At 42.1% G+C, this 18,000-nt stretch overlaps 1 protein-coding gene across 1 annotated transcript in view; it reads right to left on the bottom strand.

Annotated features, from left to right (window-relative positions):
* The window catches only part of PNPT1 (polyribonucleotide nucleotidyltransferase 1), a 43,359-nt gene extending 43,013 nt beyond the window's left edge, over positions 1 to 346 (bottom strand). The window contains exon 1 of the mRNA XM_063301337.1: positions 78 to 346. Coding sequence (XP_063157407.1) covers positions 78 to 289 — 212 coding nt within the window. The 5' untranslated portion in view covers positions 290 to 346. The remainder of the gene's footprint in view (positions 1 to 77) is intronic.
* Positions 347 to 18,000: the final 17,654 nt, after the last annotated feature.

The following is an 18,000-nucleotide window of genomic DNA, read 5'->3' as shown; positions in this document are numbered from 1 at the left end:
CGAAGACTTTCAGTCCTACTGGGAGGAAAAAGAGATCCCTCCCTTGATAAGGAGCCAGTCTTCCTGTCTTTCCTTACTTGTTCCCAACATCCACAGACACCGCTTTAGAGGCGGCAGGAGAGGTATTAAAGCCTGTAGCCGAACTCAGCCGCATTAGGTGAAGACAGCCCAGCCCCCTCAACCGAGGACCCGTAGGGCCCACTTCGCGGGAGGCCGCTATCACAGCCGCACCCATTGACTTCGTCCTCCACCTCAGCCACGAACAGCAAGCCGCGCAGGAAGCAGCCATAACGGGAGAATCATCCGGCAAGGCGCCTGCTTCACACTAAGATACAGCTGATTGGCTCTGCGCAACAAGCTCGATCGCCATTGGCTGTTGTTACCCGCACGTGCGGGTAAGTCGGAGGAGCGAAGGTAGGGAGAGAAGGCGACGGATGGAGGTGGGCATTTTCCGCGGTTCACTTTCGATTTCCCAGAACGAACAGAAAACGGTGCAGAGGTACTCGCTCGCCCTCCAGCGGTGGGAGTTTTCTCGCAGTTCGCTGTTTTAAAAGTTTCTAGTACGCGAGCAAATTCCTCTTGCGCTTTTCCTGTCCCGGGGAGGCTCGACAGAATCTGAGCTTGAGCATTTTTGAGCAACATTTTAGTTTGGAAGATGGGATTAAACTACCTGGCGTTTCTGAATGAGCCTTGGTTTAGATATTGTGAGACCAGGAGCCTGGTAGCTGAAGAAAGCATTGGTTTCAAGAGTCTGCGGCGATGATGGTAGCTGGGATTTGCTTTTCAGGAATTGAACGAAAACCGTAATTAGTGGGAATGTCCTTACTCCTAGAAGCGGGCTTTGAATTGCAGAGTCTTTGTCACAGTCGGGTCTATTAGAGTCAACTCTGGAGACGTAATAAGATGCTTCAATTATCCCAATACTGGGATAATGACTGCATTCACAGAATGAATGGCTCAGTTCAATTTTATGGTTTTGCACAACCCACTAAAAATAGTTACATGAGCTGTAACTATAGTAGACTAAACCATGGTTAGTTTGTAACTGCAACCTAGCACGGGTCAGTACACTGCAGTTAGTGGGATGCAGGCAAGGCAACAGTATGTGATCTTAACATTAGAGATCCTAGCTTACATAAAATAGCATGAACATGCTTGGGGTAAAATTGAGCTTTGATTGTGTTTGTGGCATATTGGCTAAAATATGACAAAACTAACCAGTACCTTACTGTTACCAGGTAGTGGCTTCATGTTGCATGGGTATGACTAAGGAAGGTAACCTATCCCTTCTCCTCCTCCTCACTAGAAGTGATTTGTGAAACCCTTGATTGCTCAAAGCTATAATGGTTGGCAGAGGTCATTATCTATGGGCCCATCTGGTGGCAGCCATGGCATATGCAAGATAGCAACTCAGAATATAAGAAGAGTCGATGCATAAATCAATGAATAACCCCAAAAATGTTGTATGTGAAACTAAGGGCTCATCCTCATGTCCTGCTAAAGTGGCATTTTAACTGTTTTGTAAGGACATAGCCACATGATATTACCTTCATCTGGTTCCTGCCTGCTGGCTTAAAATCATCTTTAGCTATTTCAGTTTTAAAGCAGTGTTTTCTTCTCCCAACACAAGTCAAGCCATATGAATGATTTACAATGCCTCATTGATTATGTTGGTGAAAATGCAGTTAGGAGTTGGAGATCTGTCTAGCTCCTCTTGGCTACTTTAGACTACCACAGGTACTTCCTCACCTGTCTAGTTGCTGGACACTGTCCTCCATGACCATTTTGTCTTAGACTGCTGGAGAGACTGGGCTCCTGGCTCCCACAGGTACATCAGCCTGTATAATGCCTGATTGAGCATTAGGTATATAAACTCCCCCCCCCCCCAAGTCCTGCTGTGCTGCCTCATCATGGTGATGGGGATTGCTCTTCAGAGGGATGAGCGAAGAATGTTGGGATTATATGCCAAAAGTGTATATTGCCAGCAGGGTCACCCAAGGATGAAGGTCATCCCAGCTGCCCAGCTAAAGCAAGCAGGCACCTATACTGGGCAGCAGTGACACAGGAAGATGCCAGAGGCAGGTGATCACTTTAGTGACAATGGCAAAGGCAGCAATTCATACTGCACGGGAGAAGGCAATGGTAAACCACTCCTATATTTTTGCCAAGAAAAGCCCATGGATAGAAAATATTAAAATGATTGATGATATAGTGCTGGATGATGGGCCTCTTGGGTCAGATGGCACTCAACATCAGGGCCACAACTGGGGGGGGCAAGCAGGGCATGTGCTCCAGGCACTGCGCTGGGGGGGCGCCAAGATGAGCACTGGGGGGCGCCAAAATGGGCGTGGAATCCATGTTTGCCCTGGGTGACACAGACCCTAGTTGCAGCCCTGCTCAACATGCTACTGAGGAAGAGCTGAGGATCTTTCGGAGTACCAATGGTGTTTATGATATGGGTAGATTAAAGCCTTTGGGATTTCTAGTTGCTGATGTTGCCATACAGGAAAAGAAAATCCAAAGCTGCAAAGACAGAATTACAGTAGGAACAGGAAAGCTCAACACAGTGAAAGATTAAATGAAATGACTACAGATTGACAACCAAAACATCAGATGGAATATATAGAAATCAAATTGAACCATATTGTTGCTGACAGGAGGTGGAAGAGCTCAATTATAGCATCAAAGACATGGCCAGGTGCTGACTGTGGAACAGATCACGAATTGCTCATGTACAAGCTCCAAGTAAAGCTAAAGAAGAGGAGGAGGAGGAAGAAGAGGAAGAAGAAGGAATCAGTCAGTTTCCACTATATGATCTTGAACATATACTCACCATTTTCAAGGAGAACTTCTGGAATTGCTTTGAAGTCCTGAAGGTCATTGATAGAGAACCGGAGGAATTATGGAATGACCATAAATAGGTTGTTAAGGATGAATGTGGAAAGAGACTGCCAAAAATGAAGAAAGAGAAGAAAGCAAACTGGGTGTCAGAACAAACCGTGGAAATTGCCAAGAAGAGAAGAGAAACCAAAGCCAGGAAAGACAAAAATCTCAGAAAGGAACTTAACAAAGAGTTTCAGATAGCTGTTAAAAGAGACAAGAAGCAGTATTACAACAACATCTGTAAAGACATTGAAGATGGAAACAGTAATAGAAAAACAAGGAAAGTCTTTCAAATGAACTCAGAAGGAGGTTCCAACCTCAAACTGGTACACTGGACAGACAGTAACTGATTCAAAGAAGATCAAAGGTTAATTCATTTCATCTTTCACTGTGCTAAGCTTTCCCCCATTCATGCTTCTTATGTTCCATATTCCCACTATAATTCTGTATTTGCAGCTTTAGATTTCCTTTTCCTGCATGGCATTATCAGCAACTAGACATCCCAAAGGCTTTAATCGGGCCATGTCATAGCATTAGTACTCCAAAACTTCATCAGCTCTTCCTCAGTAGCATGTTGAGCATTGTCTGACCTGATAGGCCCATCATCTGGTACTATATTGTCGAACACTTTACATAGTCTATCCCATAGTTTTCTTGGTAAAATACAGTGGTTTACCATTGCTTTCTCCTGCAAAATATGAAATGATGCTTTTGCTGGTTTTACTAAAGTAATCATATGCCTCCAGCACCTTCCACTATCATTGCTGTCTGACATAGGTGCCTGTGGGATGACCTTCACACCTTGGGTGACCCTGTTGCGAGTATATACTCTTGGCATACCCTCTTGGCATTCCTTTGTTCATCCCTCCCAGGAACACCCCTCTGACACAATAAGGCAGCACAGCAGGACTTGGGGGAAAATTAAATCATAGTGGGCATTAAAATAACATATTATATTGCAAATCCTTTTGAGTATACACATCTACTCTAAAATAAGTCTCACTGAGTTCACTGTGATTTTTGTATTCTCAGGTAAGTGCCAGTTTGCTCTTTTATGTATAAGAGGCTCATCTGAAGGGAAAGATTTGAATAAAATGGAGGTCCTCCATTGGAAAAAAAAAAAACGGGAGCGTTTGGCTGTAGCTAGACTGCCCAGTTTTTCCTGTACATTTCAGAAAGCAAGATGGAATAATAAGGAAGTAGGTACTTACCAAGTATCCTCAAGTTGGAGGTGATTTCTATTAAGAAAATTGCAATTACTACGTTTGTAGATTGAGTTCACTCATGCATTACTTCATCTTAATTTATTAATAAATCATAACTGGCTGCATGCATATAACATGTTATTTGAGGGACTGCCTCCCTCCAATCACATCTACCTATCCCATCAGGTCCGACAGGAGGGGCATGCCCCGGGTCCTGTCAACCAGGGAGTATCATCTGCCAGGGCCCAGGAAGGAGGCGTTTCTGTCATGGCTCCTGCCCTGTGGAACCTCATCCCCCCAGAGATCAGATCAGCCCTGACCTCTCTGATTTTCACAAGGCCTTGAATACATGGTTTTGCCAATGGGTTGGATACCTGGGAGTGTGGCAAAGCTGGTACAGTGGCTATATTGACTGTTATGGATGGATATGATTATCTCGCTGTAGATTTTGTTATTTAATTTATATGGTTTCATGTTGTTTCTGTCTGTATAGTTTTGCTGTTTTTATACTGCTTTTTAACTGTTTGTGAGCCACCCAGTGTCTTGTATTGAGACAGGTGGCTATATAAATTTGATAAATAAATATATAAAAATCTGTAATGGTTGCGGTCACATACAGTAAACCAAACCCAATGACATCATGATGTATAAAAACAGCCAGATACAGTTATTACCCACAGTCCCTCTGACTAATCCTGGATATTAATGCAGCTGCTGCTTTTGGGATCAGCTGAGGTTTTGAAACCGCCTGCAACCTCCCACCCCTCCCAACCGTGAATGCAGCCAATTGAATCCACCTCCTTCTGAGATCCTATTATGGGGACGGAGTTTTGCATCCAAGCGAGGAAAAGAAGTACCCCTCCAAGCGATACCTGATGATCAATAAGTGACATTTGTTGGATAGGGAAGCTGCTTTAATTGCACTCTGGTTTATGTAAAATCAATGAGGTCACATCAGTCTCCTCTGTTGTGTTTTTTTGGTTTAATTAGATCTACCCAGAGAGGAAAAAAATTACTTCTGCACTTAAATAGTCTCTCTGTTTATTAACTTCAATCTGCTGTTTTCAGGGATTTCAAAAACATTGTATAAATAAGTTGCCTGGGTAAATGGGGATTTGAGGAAGAGGAAGATAAGTAAAGACAGACAAGTATGGTGGGTGAGGTAAGAACATTTGCATATATTTATCATAGATTTATCCCCCATATTCCAAACTAATTATCAGCCTATCTTAAAAGATGATAAAATTGAACTCACAGATACAGTATCTTCAAGACTCATTCATGACACAAATTAGCATTATTTATTCATAATACCTCCTCTGTTTTAGCACCTGCCCTCTGGAATGACATCCCCCAGAGATTCATATGGCCCCATTTGGACCTTATTTAAATGAGCCCTTAAGCCTGACTCTTTCCCCAGACGTTGGGCTAGAAGATGTGGTGGCCCCCTTATGTGGGTTGCTTGATTTGTGAGATTGTGATTGTTAATTTTCTTTTCCTGGACATTTCCTTTTGTATTATGTGCACTAGAACATTTTAAATTTAGTATATTTTACACTACCCAGAGTCACAATGGAGTTGGGTGGCCTAGAAATTAAATAAATGAATTAATCTAATATATTTGTACCCCACTGCAATAAATATGACTCTCAGCAGCTATTTTATTTTATTTAACTTTAAATATAACATAAACTGTAGTGCAGAGGTTCCCTACTTTTTCTCTTACGGGAACCACTGTATCATTATTGAAACCTTTTGTTGGCATCATATCAGCCATGATCAGCAACTTGGAATCTGTAGGCATCCTGCCCCCATCATCAAGTGATGTCCACAGGATCCCAAAATTAAGTAAAAATTAGTTTTTAAAAATTGTGGCTCCAAATTGCTTGGGAAATGTGAACAGCCCTCAGGGGAGGGAGGGAAAGAGATAATTAGTTTGACCAGGGGTCTTCAGACCACAAATTGTGAACCTTCACCCTGGCGAGCCTATTTGTTTGAATCTGTTTTCCTCAACTGATGCTCCCCAGATGTGTTGGGCAGTTTGGATGGAGATTATCCAAATGTAACACCATGAATAGCCTCAGTTAGAGGAAGACTAGTTTACAAGATTACAAGCCTTAAAGATTACAAGCCTTATCAGTCTAGCCTCAAAATCCCTTAGTTGTCAGAAAGAGACATAAGGTCTTTGTTGTTGTTTATTCATTCAGTCACTTCCGACTCTTAGTGACTTCATGGACCAGCCCGCGTCAGAGCTTCCTGTCAGTCAACACCCCCAGCTCCCCCAGGGACGAATCCATCACCTCTAGAATATCATCTATCCATCCTGCCCTTGGTTGGCCCCTCCTCTTTTGCCTTCCACTCTCCCTAGCACCAGCATCTTCTCCAGGGTGTCCTGTCTTCTCGTTATGTGGCCAAAGTATTTCAGTTTGGCCTTTAATATCATTCCCTCAAGTGAGCAGTCTGGCTTTATTTCCTGGAGTATGGACTGGTTTGATCTTCTTGCAGACCAAGGCACTCTCAGAATTTTCCTCCAACACCACAGTTCAAAAGCATCGATCTTCCTTCTCTCAGCCTTCCTTATGGTCCAGCTCTCGCAGCGATATGTTACTATAGGGAACACCTGTCCTAACAGCCAGGAACCATGCTGAGACAAGGAATAGGTCGCTAGTACTTTATTACTGCTACATTAGACAGAAAATCCTAACAAACTGAAGAAGCGTGGGAAAATCCCAGACAGATAAACCCCAAAGGTTAAGGCGGGTCTGATCTGTGTCTCTTTGAATGGCTGCTTAACTCCTCAGTACTACGCATGTGTTTTCCCCCCTGGATAGAGGCCCCCTCCTGCTCACTATCAGTACCCATGACAACACCATTGCTTTAACTATGTGGGCCTTTGTTGTCAGTGTGATGTCTCTGCTCTTAACTATTTTATCAAGATTTGTCATTGCTCTTCTCCCAAGGATTAAGCGTCTTCTGATTTCCTGACTGCAGTCAGCATCTGCAGGAATCTTCGCACCTAGAAATACAAAGTCTTTCACTGCCTCTACATTTTCTCCCTCTATTTGCCAGTTATCAATCAAGCTGGTTGCCATCATCTTGGTTTTTTTGAGGTTTAGCTGCAAGCCAGCTTTTGCGCTTTCTTCTTTCCCCTTCATCATAAGGCTCCTCAGTTGCTCTTCGCTTTCAGCCATCGAAGTGGTATCATCTGCATATCTGAGATTGTTAATGTTTCTTCTAGTGATTTTAACTCCAGCCTTGGATTCCTGAAGCCCAGCATGTCGCATGATGTGTTCTGCATACAAGTTGAATAGGTAGGGTGAGAGTATACAGCCCTGCCGTATTCCTGTCCCAATCTTAAACCAGTCCATTGTTCCATGGTCTGTTCTTACTGTTGCTACTTGGTCGTTATACAGATTCTTCAGGAGGCATACAAGATGACTTGGTATCCTCATACCGCTAAGAACTTGCCACAATTTGTTATGGTCCACACAGTCAAAGGCTTTAGAATAGTCAATGAAACAGAAATAGATGTTTTTCTGAAACTCCCTGGCTTTTTCCATTATCCATCGGATATTGGCAATTTGGTCCCTAGTTCCTCTGCCTTTTCTAAACCCAGCTTGTGCATCTGGCAATTCTCGCTCCATGAATTGCTGAAGTCTACCTTGCAGGATCTTGAGCATTACCTTACTGGCATGTGAAATGAGTGCCACTGTTCGATAGTTTGAACATTCTTTAGTGTTTCCCTTTTTTGGTATGGGGATATAAGTTGATTTTTTCCAGTCTGATGGCCATTCTTGTGTTTTCCAAATCTGCTGGCATATAGCATGCATTACCTTGACAGCATCATCTTGCAAGATTTTGAACAGTTCAGCTGGGATGCCGTCGTCTCCTGCTGCCTTGTTATTAGCAATGCTTCTTAAGGCCCATTCAACCTCACTCTTCAGGATGTCTGGCTCTAGCTCACTGACCACACCATCAAAGCTATCCCCAATATTGTTATCCTTCCTATACAGGTCTTCCGTATATTCTTGCCACCTTTTCTTGATCTCTTCTTCTGTTAGGTCCTTGCCATCTTTGTATTTGATCATGGCCATTTTTGCCTGGAATTTACCTCCGATGTTTCTAATTTTCTGGAAGAGGTCTCTTGTCCTTCCTATTCTATTGTCTTCTTCCACTTCCACACATTGTTTGTTTAAAAATTCCTTATCTCTTCTGGCTAACCTCTGGAATTTTGCATTTAATTGGGCATATCTCCCCCTATCACTGTTGCCTTTTGCTTTCCTTCTTTCTTGGGCCACTTCTAGTGTCTCAGCAGACGGCTGTTTTGCCTTCTTGGTTTTCTGTTTCTTTGGGATGTATTTTGTTGCCGCCTCCTGAACAATGTTGCAAACTTCTGTCCAGAGTTCTTCCGGGACCCTATCTACTAAGTCCAGTCCCTTAAATCTATTCTTCACCTCCACTGCATATTCCTTAGGAATATTAGTGAGCTCATATCTAGCTGATCTGTGGGTCTTCCCTAAGCTCTTTAGTCTGATCCTAAATTGTGCAATAAGAAGTTCGTGATCGGAACTACAGTCAGTTCCAGGTCTTGTTTTTACCGACTGTTGATGTCCGCCACCTTTGGCTGCAAAGGATGTAGTCAATCTGATTCCGGTGTTGTCCTTCTGGTGAAGTCCATGTGTAAAGCCGTCTCTTAGGTTGTTGGAAGAGAGTGTTTGTTATGCAGAATGAGTTGTCTTGGCAAAATTCTATCAGCCTATGTCTTGCTTCATTTTGTTCTCCCAGGCCATGCTTACCTGTAATTCCAGGTGTCATTTGACTGCCCACCTTAGCATTCCAGTCTCCTGTGATGAAAATAACATCTCTTTTAGGCGTGCTGTCCAGTAGGTGCTGCAGATCCTCATAGAACTGCTCTACTTCAGCTTCTTCAGCATGTGTGGTTGGGGCGTATATTTGGATCACTGTGATGTTAGATGGCTTGCCCTGAATTTGAATTGAGATCATTCTATCATTTTTTGGATTGTATCCAAGCACTGCTTTAGCCACTTTACTATTAATTATGAAGGCTACTCCATTTCTTCTGTGGTCCTCTTGTCCACAGTAGTAGATGTGGTGGTCATTTGATGTGAAGTGGCCCATTCCAGTCCATTTCAGTTCACTGACGCCCAAAATGTCTATCTTGAATCTTGACATCTCCCCAATAACCACATCCAATTTGCCCTGGCTCATAGATCTTACATTCCAGGTTCCAATGGTGTGTTGATCCTTAGAACATCGGATTCGCCGTTCACCACCAGCACCGTCGGCCGCTAGCCATCCTTTCGGCTTTGAGCTGGCTGTGTCATCACGTTTGGGGCTAGTTGAACTCATCCTCGGTTCCTCTCCAGTAGCATTTTGACCATCTTTTGACCTGGGGGTCTCATCTTCCGATGGTATACTGACATATCTCTGGTTGTACTGATCCATTTAGTTTTCACGGCAAGAATACTGGGGTGGGTTGCCATTACCTTCCCCAGGGATTGCATTTAGTCTGACCTCTCTGTCATGACCTTCCCATCTTGGGTGGCCCTTCACAGTTTAGCTCATGGCATCATTGAGGTGCTCAAGCTCTAGCACCATGACAAGGTAACGATCCTTTGCTGAAGTTCTTTGATCTTGTCTTATTTATTGTGTTCCATTGATTGATTGACTGATTGCAAGTTGTCCTAGGATGGTTTGGTCTTGAAAGGCAACTTAAACTTCTTTGAGGTAAATAACTCTTCCATGATACCTTTATGATTAAGGTCTGTGTGATTTCTGAAGCAGAAACATGCTGAAAGGAAATCTTTCAAATAATATTGTACAATCTTGATAGAAGCTTCCCTCTTTTAGCCAGTAGGTGGCAACATCGGCTAACTATCTGATCAAGAGATTTTTTTATTAATTGCTTAATGAGAGTCCTTTCCTCTTGCAAAGCTCTGATAGAAAAAGAATGGCTAGGAAAAAATATATCTGAATTTTCTTGGAGTCACAGTAAAAATGGACAAAACCTTTGGGTAATTAAAAATCTAAGTCATGTCATGACTTTGATGTAAAAAAAATATATTCTAAAGTAAGTTTAATCCATGCTGAAACCTGACTTACAAACCAAGTAACTCAAAGGGTCCAGTTCCAATGCAATTGATTGGTCCCACCACTTTCAATTAGTACCAGAAACTCAGGTGTCTACCATGGTAATCTCTTAATGCTACAGCTATACGCTTGCTCATTTCAGTGGCATATTTAAGAGTATTGGACAGGTTTAGAATGGTGTTCATTACATGTCACTTCTGGGTGTTGCAGTATAAGAAAGTTATAGGTTAGGTCACATATCACAATAAGCCATGCCTGTTTTAATCACAGTTTATTGAATGAATTATAGTGAGTTGCTACCGTAAAGCACAATAAGCCATAAAATATGTTTTTCTAATCACTGTGGCTCACATAAACCTACAAGCTAAATTAAAACCTCCCAGAAAGCTTTACAGAGTTGCAGCATTGTAGAAGAAAAATCAAGCTTTGCTTTGGTTTCAGGGCAGTTTTGTTTTAGGATTCTGTGCCAATTTGAAAGCAGCTTCAGGCCTCTGTTTCTAGGATGGCAACAAAGTTGGAGAGTCAAGCTGATTTATTTCCAGTTCAGATGTAGCGTGATTGGAACTCCTGCAAAGCTATTTTTTTCTTAAATTGTTGTCGTTCCATTTCCCTGCTCCTGAGCTTCAGGCCCTGTAAGGAAAATGTTAGCTTGAAGACTTTGCGGCCCCCTCTCAATAGCCCAGACAACAGGAGCAGGAACAAAATGGACAAAAAAATGGTCAGTTTCCCACTTTTCTTCAGCACAAGGGGAGCAGGCGTACAAAGCTTCAGGATTCCTTCCTTTCCCTTCAGTGGGTATGGGGGGAATTGTGTCTTTACAGGACCTGCAGCAACTTGGGGACAGACAGTGATTTTCACTCTTTCTTCTGGGCATTTCATCTGGGCAAATGTGAAGGCAATCTTGGGATTGCTTTTAAATGGCTTTTGAGAGTTTGGGATTGAAAATAGGGGCAATATGGAAGCCCCTCCAGATAAACTAAGGCAGAATCAGAAAAGGAAGAATGGTTAATTCATGGACCCTGATGACTTCACAGCCAGTGAGGGGTGGGGGATTGCCTCTGAATGTTGCAAAGAACTAATTCAGGGAATTCCTTTTCATTCACACAGATGCTTGTAAGGCTCTATCTTTGTTAGGAAGATAGCACAGACGACGTTTGGATAATGCTGGCAGGTTCTCAGTTCTAACCTTTTCCTTCTGCTACTTGAGCCCTACAAGAAGTAGTCTGTGTGTGTATGTGGGGGGGGGGGGAGATTACTATCCTTCTTGGAATTATGGCAGATCTAGTCCAGTATATCTTGGGAGAGGCGGGTGGGGCACGCTGCAGAAGAATTTAAATCCTGAAGTGTAGCAGGTTGATGAAGCAAAAGCTGTGGATTAATCTTATACCATTAACATTAATCCAGAGCCTTCATATTGCCAGCCAAACAAGTTGTCATCTCATACATCTGGAGGGAACCAGCTTGCAAAAAGCTGTCTGTCTGTTGAGGGTGGCTGAGGTAGGGAGGGTGCCTGAAATTATGAAACTGGAGCTCACCTCCAATTCCTGAAAGTGAGGGAAAGGGTTTTCCTTCCAGTCAGAATATGAGATTTCCAGCAAAGCTATAGTCACAACATCTGTGGATTTACTGTACACAGGAAGGTTTGCTCATTGGACTTCTTGGAGGTCGTTATAATGGTATAAACCTCATAAGAAAAAAAGCCAATAGATTTTTAAGAATGTCTTTTTTTAAGTTTCTGTACTTTGCTTCATCTCTTGTGCCTCATGCTTTTTTGTAAACCATTTCTCTTGCTGATTTTTTGTTTTTGTTTTTTTTTGCATTTTCCTGGCATGTATTTGCTAGACCTTTTATGGTGTACATATTTTAAATGACATAGTGTATTTTTCTTTAAATTGTACCCATTGAGTTTTTTTCCCTGCAAAGAGTTTAAGAAATCTAATAAATACCTCTGAGATCGTTACTCTGGTTTATACACTGTATAAATTTATGTCAACTGTTGGGATATACAAGGTTCCCAGAAGTTTACAATTATGTAAAGAAAGGGAAGTTCTTTCTTGAAAATAATTTTGAACTAAGGGAGTATTTCAACAATCCAGAGATGTCAACTTGCATGAAGTTTTCAGATACAGAGAAAGAATTCAAATTCTTTTGCTACATAGCTATTCTCTGACTAGGTCTGGCAAATCACAATTTTTAAAAGTTTTGTTACGTTTTGTCCTTTCAGATAACATTGAGATTTCCTTTTAAAGCCTGATATATTTAACAGACACAGTAAGGCTGTTGCCTTAAATGAGTTAGAGAGCACTGGTCCAAATACTTAATACTGCCTTCTCTAACTAGGAATCAATCAATTCCCATTTACTTAAAGGGAACAATTCCATTTATTTTGACTTAACAGTTTTTCTCTGGAAGAAGAAATGGTGGAAAAAGAATGAGAAGGGTAGCAATGATTTTTCTGGATCCCTCGTGGAATTCCTGGATAATGACAAAATATGGGTGGATATTAAGGGTACTTCCAGATGACCAGCCTGTCAGATTCCAGTATAAAATGCACAAAAGACTGATCTCATTGTTATGACTTTGCAAATCTGTTCCCTGTGTCTCCTTCCTTGCTATTTTTTACTTATGTACAGCAGCTCAGGCAAAGCAAGTATAGGCGAAATTGTCCAGGATTAATTAGCAGTAGACCAGCTGGAACTGTCCCAGACATTTGGATTTTATTTATTTAGATTGTCAGTTTCAGAGAGTGCAACTACCTTGAAATGGAAGTTTCCCACCCATGGGAACAACAGGGAGATTTCAAAATTTCAAGCTATTGCAAGGCCCAATCAGGATGTCCTTTGATCACCCAACAGTTACTGGGATAGAACCTTCATCTGGAGGTGAGATGAGATTGAGATGAGATGAGAAGCATGCACACTGGGCACCTTCACTTTAAAGCTGCCATTACATCAAAGCTTCAGACACAGCAGGATTCCTATATAAGCACATACAGTTCTGTGTGAATATCACATAAACCTCTCTTCTGCTGAGTGCTTGAGTATTTGAAAGCTGCTGCAGTAATCAGACACAAAATACAAAATCTGGCCAAGCAAAAACTGGGCAAAGTGATGCACAATACAGAATAAAGACCTATACAGTAACTGAATGGCTCTGCTTTGTATCCCTTTGAAACTGGAATTTGGGATAATAAGAAGCTGAATTGCTCAAGTAAATAGAGCAATAGCTTGCAATAGCTGAACGAACACATGCTTCATGTTCGTCTAACCCTTTTGTTTTATCAGACCAGGAACAGAGATGTGGGAAAGATGTTTGCTTTTTGGTTCCAGTATAAACCAATCCAAGCCGCCACTTGAGCAATGTGCCAAAATATAAATGCCATTTGTTAGACCTGCAGAGAGTTAATAAATCCTACCTGCCAGGCAAAAATGCTTGCCCTCCACTCTGCTGGGTGGGACTGAAAGATGATGGGAAAGGGTCCTCCTTTTCAAAACCTAACTATCAGGCATGTTAACAGGAACTACTTAAAAGCAAACGGAACAGGCCACCAACCAAGGTAGAACACACCAAGCCTGTACTTTTTTAGGACAGATTCATACTACAGTATGGATATGGGTTTAATTATTTATGTCTGGAAGAGAAGGGAGGGATATGGTTTGAATGATAAATTAGCAAGCAGCGAAGGAATAAGATTGTTTTCTTCTCAGGCATGTATAAGAAATCTAAATACAATATGGACATTTCCAAAAGAAACGGAAAAAGAGGTAGGGATGAGAGAGTGTTACCAAATTAAGCATGATATTGAAATAATGGACAAATAGCCATTTTTTTTTACTCCTCTCTGTATTAATAGAACACAGGCCTATCCCACTGAATCAGGGGTGGGTAACCGATGCCATAATAGATGGAACCCAGTCTGTGTGATATGTGGTGAGGAATGCTAGGATCTGTAAATCTGCAACATGTGGAACTCCAAAGCTTTTGTCTGTACGTGCCTTAAATTGACTGGCAGAGATTCAGACCATATAAAAGAACAACAAAACTACCTCACAGATCTTGAAAGCCTACACAGTAATTCCCCTGTACAACTTATACCTAGTGTAATAACTCTGCCTTAATTATACTGGGTATAAGCTGTGCGGGGAAATTACTCAGGTAGGCTTCTGAGATTCTATTACCCTACTAGAAATCTAAAAATTCATGTGATTCTTGTTTCCTGAGCTTGTCAGCCTCATAGGTTTTGACATATTAGAAGTGTGAAATTAGCAGTGCTAGGATGCCTGAATTATCCTAAAAACCACTGTAAAGAATTCTCAGTGTGAGGGAAAGAGGAGCATGGCTAAAAGTCCCCCACTGCACTTGGAAGAGACAGTGCTAAAATCCTCAAATGGCATGGCTGCTGCCAGGCAAACCAGCCTTCCACTCTTCCCAAATCCAGGTTCAGCTTATTCCCCCACCCCTCCAAGGGATGTGAGAGTTATCACTGTCTTGCTTTGCCAGGAAACCTAAAGAAGGAACACTCAATTCACCAGCCAGCAGAGAGGAACTGACTGACCAGCACAGGCCCACCTTATCTGCATCCATGCCAGCATTCCAGTTAGCCATCTGGCCACACCCAGCTCTTTGATGGGCATGACAGCATCTATAGCTGGGTAGTTCAGCAGCACCCTGGCCTTGATCTCTGCCTGGAGTTTGGTTAGGGAGCTCAACCTTTGCCATGGAGTTCTCTTACCACACTGGTCACTGACGTGTGTATGTGCCCTCCCCTCCGGTCATTAGAAACTGTGTTTGAAATTTTGCCTTGAGCCTCAGAAAAGACTGGATACCTGGCCTCCAAAGAGGTATCTGCCTGTGTAATTCCTGACTGGCATTTTCCGGTGTCAGGTCTTCGGTGTGCTCCATGTAAACACAGGTTTACAGTTTTTTTCAAAGAATGCTAGACCTATTTTTTAATCATAGTTTTTGCACTCCCTTGAAAGCTAGTTCTGCACTGCACAGAAGGTGATTTCAGCCAGGACAGAGGGCCCAATTCTGTTTCATTTGTGCTGCTAATTCTTTCACAATTAAGTATGTTAAGGGAGTGGGGAATGGTTTGCTGCTTCTGCTGGGCAGCATTTGTTGTTGTTTTACTACTACTATTATTCCTGAGGGCTTGCATATGAGTGCTACAACTGTTCCTCTGACCAGTGAATTCTACTGGGTCCAGTCTCATGCAGCTGCAATTCCTGTGGCTGTTGGTGCAGTGCACCATGGTTACTTAGGTTGCCCTTGGTGGGAGGGGGGCATTTTGTGTCCTTTGTTCTGGTTGTGCTAGCACTAGGTGCATTTGCAATGATTCGTTTTCCTACCATTTGTTAATTAGTCAACTTGCCAGGTGGCTAAACTGATATTCCAGGCATCTATCTATATTCACCTTCCCATGCTTCTCCCCACGTTAAGAAGATCTGGTAGCTGTTTTTCTTGCCAGAATTGATGCTAATCCAGCAGAATCCACCAATCCCTTTTCTTAACTTGGCCCACAATAAGTAAGCACCATTGTTGCAGTGACCAAATAGGGATCAGCAGTGGGGAAGCTGAGTTTATAGATTAAATATTTCTGGATAGCACTTGAACTTGGCAGTGAGGAAGAGCCAAGTCCAATCAAGAGGAAGATCACTTTTCAGCTGGCCTGCCTCTATTTCTAAGCCCAAAGGATGGAGAAACCAGAAGCCAGTAGATGAGCCAAGTGAGAGCTATGTTAAGCTGCTCTGTTGTCATTAGAAGAGTCTTAAGCTGTTAAAAAGAACCAGTTTGATGTAGTGGTTAAGCCACTAGGCTAGAAACTGGGAGATTGTGAGTTAGTCCTGCCTTCGGCATGAAGCCAACTGGGTGACCTTGGGCCAGTCACTCTCTCTCAGCCCTAGGAAGCAGGCAATAGCAAACCACTTCCAAAAAACCGTGCCAAGAAAACTGCAGGGACTTGTCCAACACTGACTTAAGGGCACACACGCGCGCGCGTTCACACACACACACACAAAGCTCTTAAAAGTATAATCAAGTCACAGCTTAGAGGAGACCTTGTTTGGGCTTGGAAGGTAAGCAGGGTGGGTTCTGGTTAGGATCTTCGGCAGGAGACTTCCAGGGAATACTGGGGTTAGACTGGAATGCAGAAAAACATATGAAGAAGCAACGGTAAAGCACTTCTATCCTGTTGCCAAGAAGACTGTATGGCACCCATGTAGCCTCTAGGAATTCTGCCTAATGCAAAAGATACTTTATTTTTAGGCTGTTAGGTATCATACGTACCCATTGATTCTTGGAAAGAGTGATCCACACTGGATTCATTCTGTAAGACTAGAAGTGTGTCACTGACCTTCCTGTTTGCTGGATTTTTTTCAAATGGTTCACAAAAACTTTCAAGCTTCAGAAAAATTCTGCTTAGGCTAACATGTCTTCAGATTGTGCCTGAAATCTTGTTCCTTTTATAGTGTCTAATAACCTCATTCCATGTTAGTCATAGTATTAGCAAAAATCCTTTAGCATTACATGCTACTGAACTAACTTGGCATCTGAATTTGGCTGTTCTGGGTTGGATGGGATTATTATTTGTAAAATGATAAATCAGGAACCTTAAAAAACCACAAAAGAATGGAAGTATTGATTGACCTAAACACTCCTGCATGTGTGTTTTTGTGTTTGCATGCCTGTTTCCAAGGTCACAGAAAATCTATAGTGAAACCTTGTTTTACCAGACTGATGGAGGGAGGGTGTCTATTACAATGAATGCCTGTTACATACAAAAGTATGTCATCCTATCAATTCACATAATTTGCATTATGGCATCATTATGCAAATTTTGCAAATTATGTAATTTGCATCAATTCATGTCATTTGTGTGATTATGACATTATGAAAATGACATCGTTTATGTCAAATTACATCATTTGGGTAATGACATCACTATACAATGACATAAATCATGGAAGTTTGGTTTATTCCATGTGAAGTCTATTGTAGAAAAGACCTTATAGAGTAATAGAGACCTTACTGTATTACAGGCTGATAGATTCAGCCTGCACATTTTCTAGAATTGTACTTTGGGTTGATATATCCAAACTATATCCAGACTCAGGTATTCTCAATTCTTTCAGCTCAAAGATTTTTAACTTTTAAGATTCCCATAAAAGGGTTTTCTATAAATGTAGGTTGCCTGTTTGGAGGTTGGATTTGCCTATATATCTGTCAGCTGGGCCATATTTGCACAAAGGTTTACCAGTCTTGTAAGGGGGGGACGAAATGAAGTGGCACAGACAGACTGCAAAGTGCTACTTGTGATGGGAGACATTGGAAATATTTTGACATGGAGCAAGAAGAGATGGTCAGAGTGGGCTGGGGTGAGTTCAGTATGGCATTGTATGTTCATGTCCTCAACAAATGGTTATTAGGATGTCATCATGCTGTGGGAAACAAGACATGCAGATGAGCCCTCACAAGAACAACTTTTAGAAGTTTGAGTAAAGCAAGTGACAGAACAACATACTTTTGGCTGTTGTCTTTGATTTAATCAGTAGAAAAAACACAACTGCTTGCTCTACACAGGAGGGCCGATGACAAACTGTTTACTTCCCTCAGGCAGCAATAAAAAATGGGGGGGCTAGCTATTCCCTTCCAGCCCATAGAAAGGGGGAAGTGATCCAGTTGGTTTATTCTGTGCATGGGAAGTCATGCACAGAATAACTCTCTGTAACATAAAATAAAGGGCCCTGTGCTTTTTATATCTATCTGTCTGTCTGTCTGTCTACCTCCCTCCCTCTCTTTCCCC

The sequence above is a fragment of the Candoia aspera genome, chromosome 1 (genome assembly GCF_035149785.1).
Source record: "Candoia aspera isolate rCanAsp1 chromosome 1, rCanAsp1.hap2, whole genome shotgun sequence".
Classification (NCBI taxonomy): domain Eukaryota; kingdom Metazoa; phylum Chordata; class Lepidosauria; order Squamata; family Boidae; genus Candoia; species Candoia aspera.
Note: the sequence above shows the minus strand (reverse complement) of the source record. Positions and strands in the feature narration are given on the sequence as shown.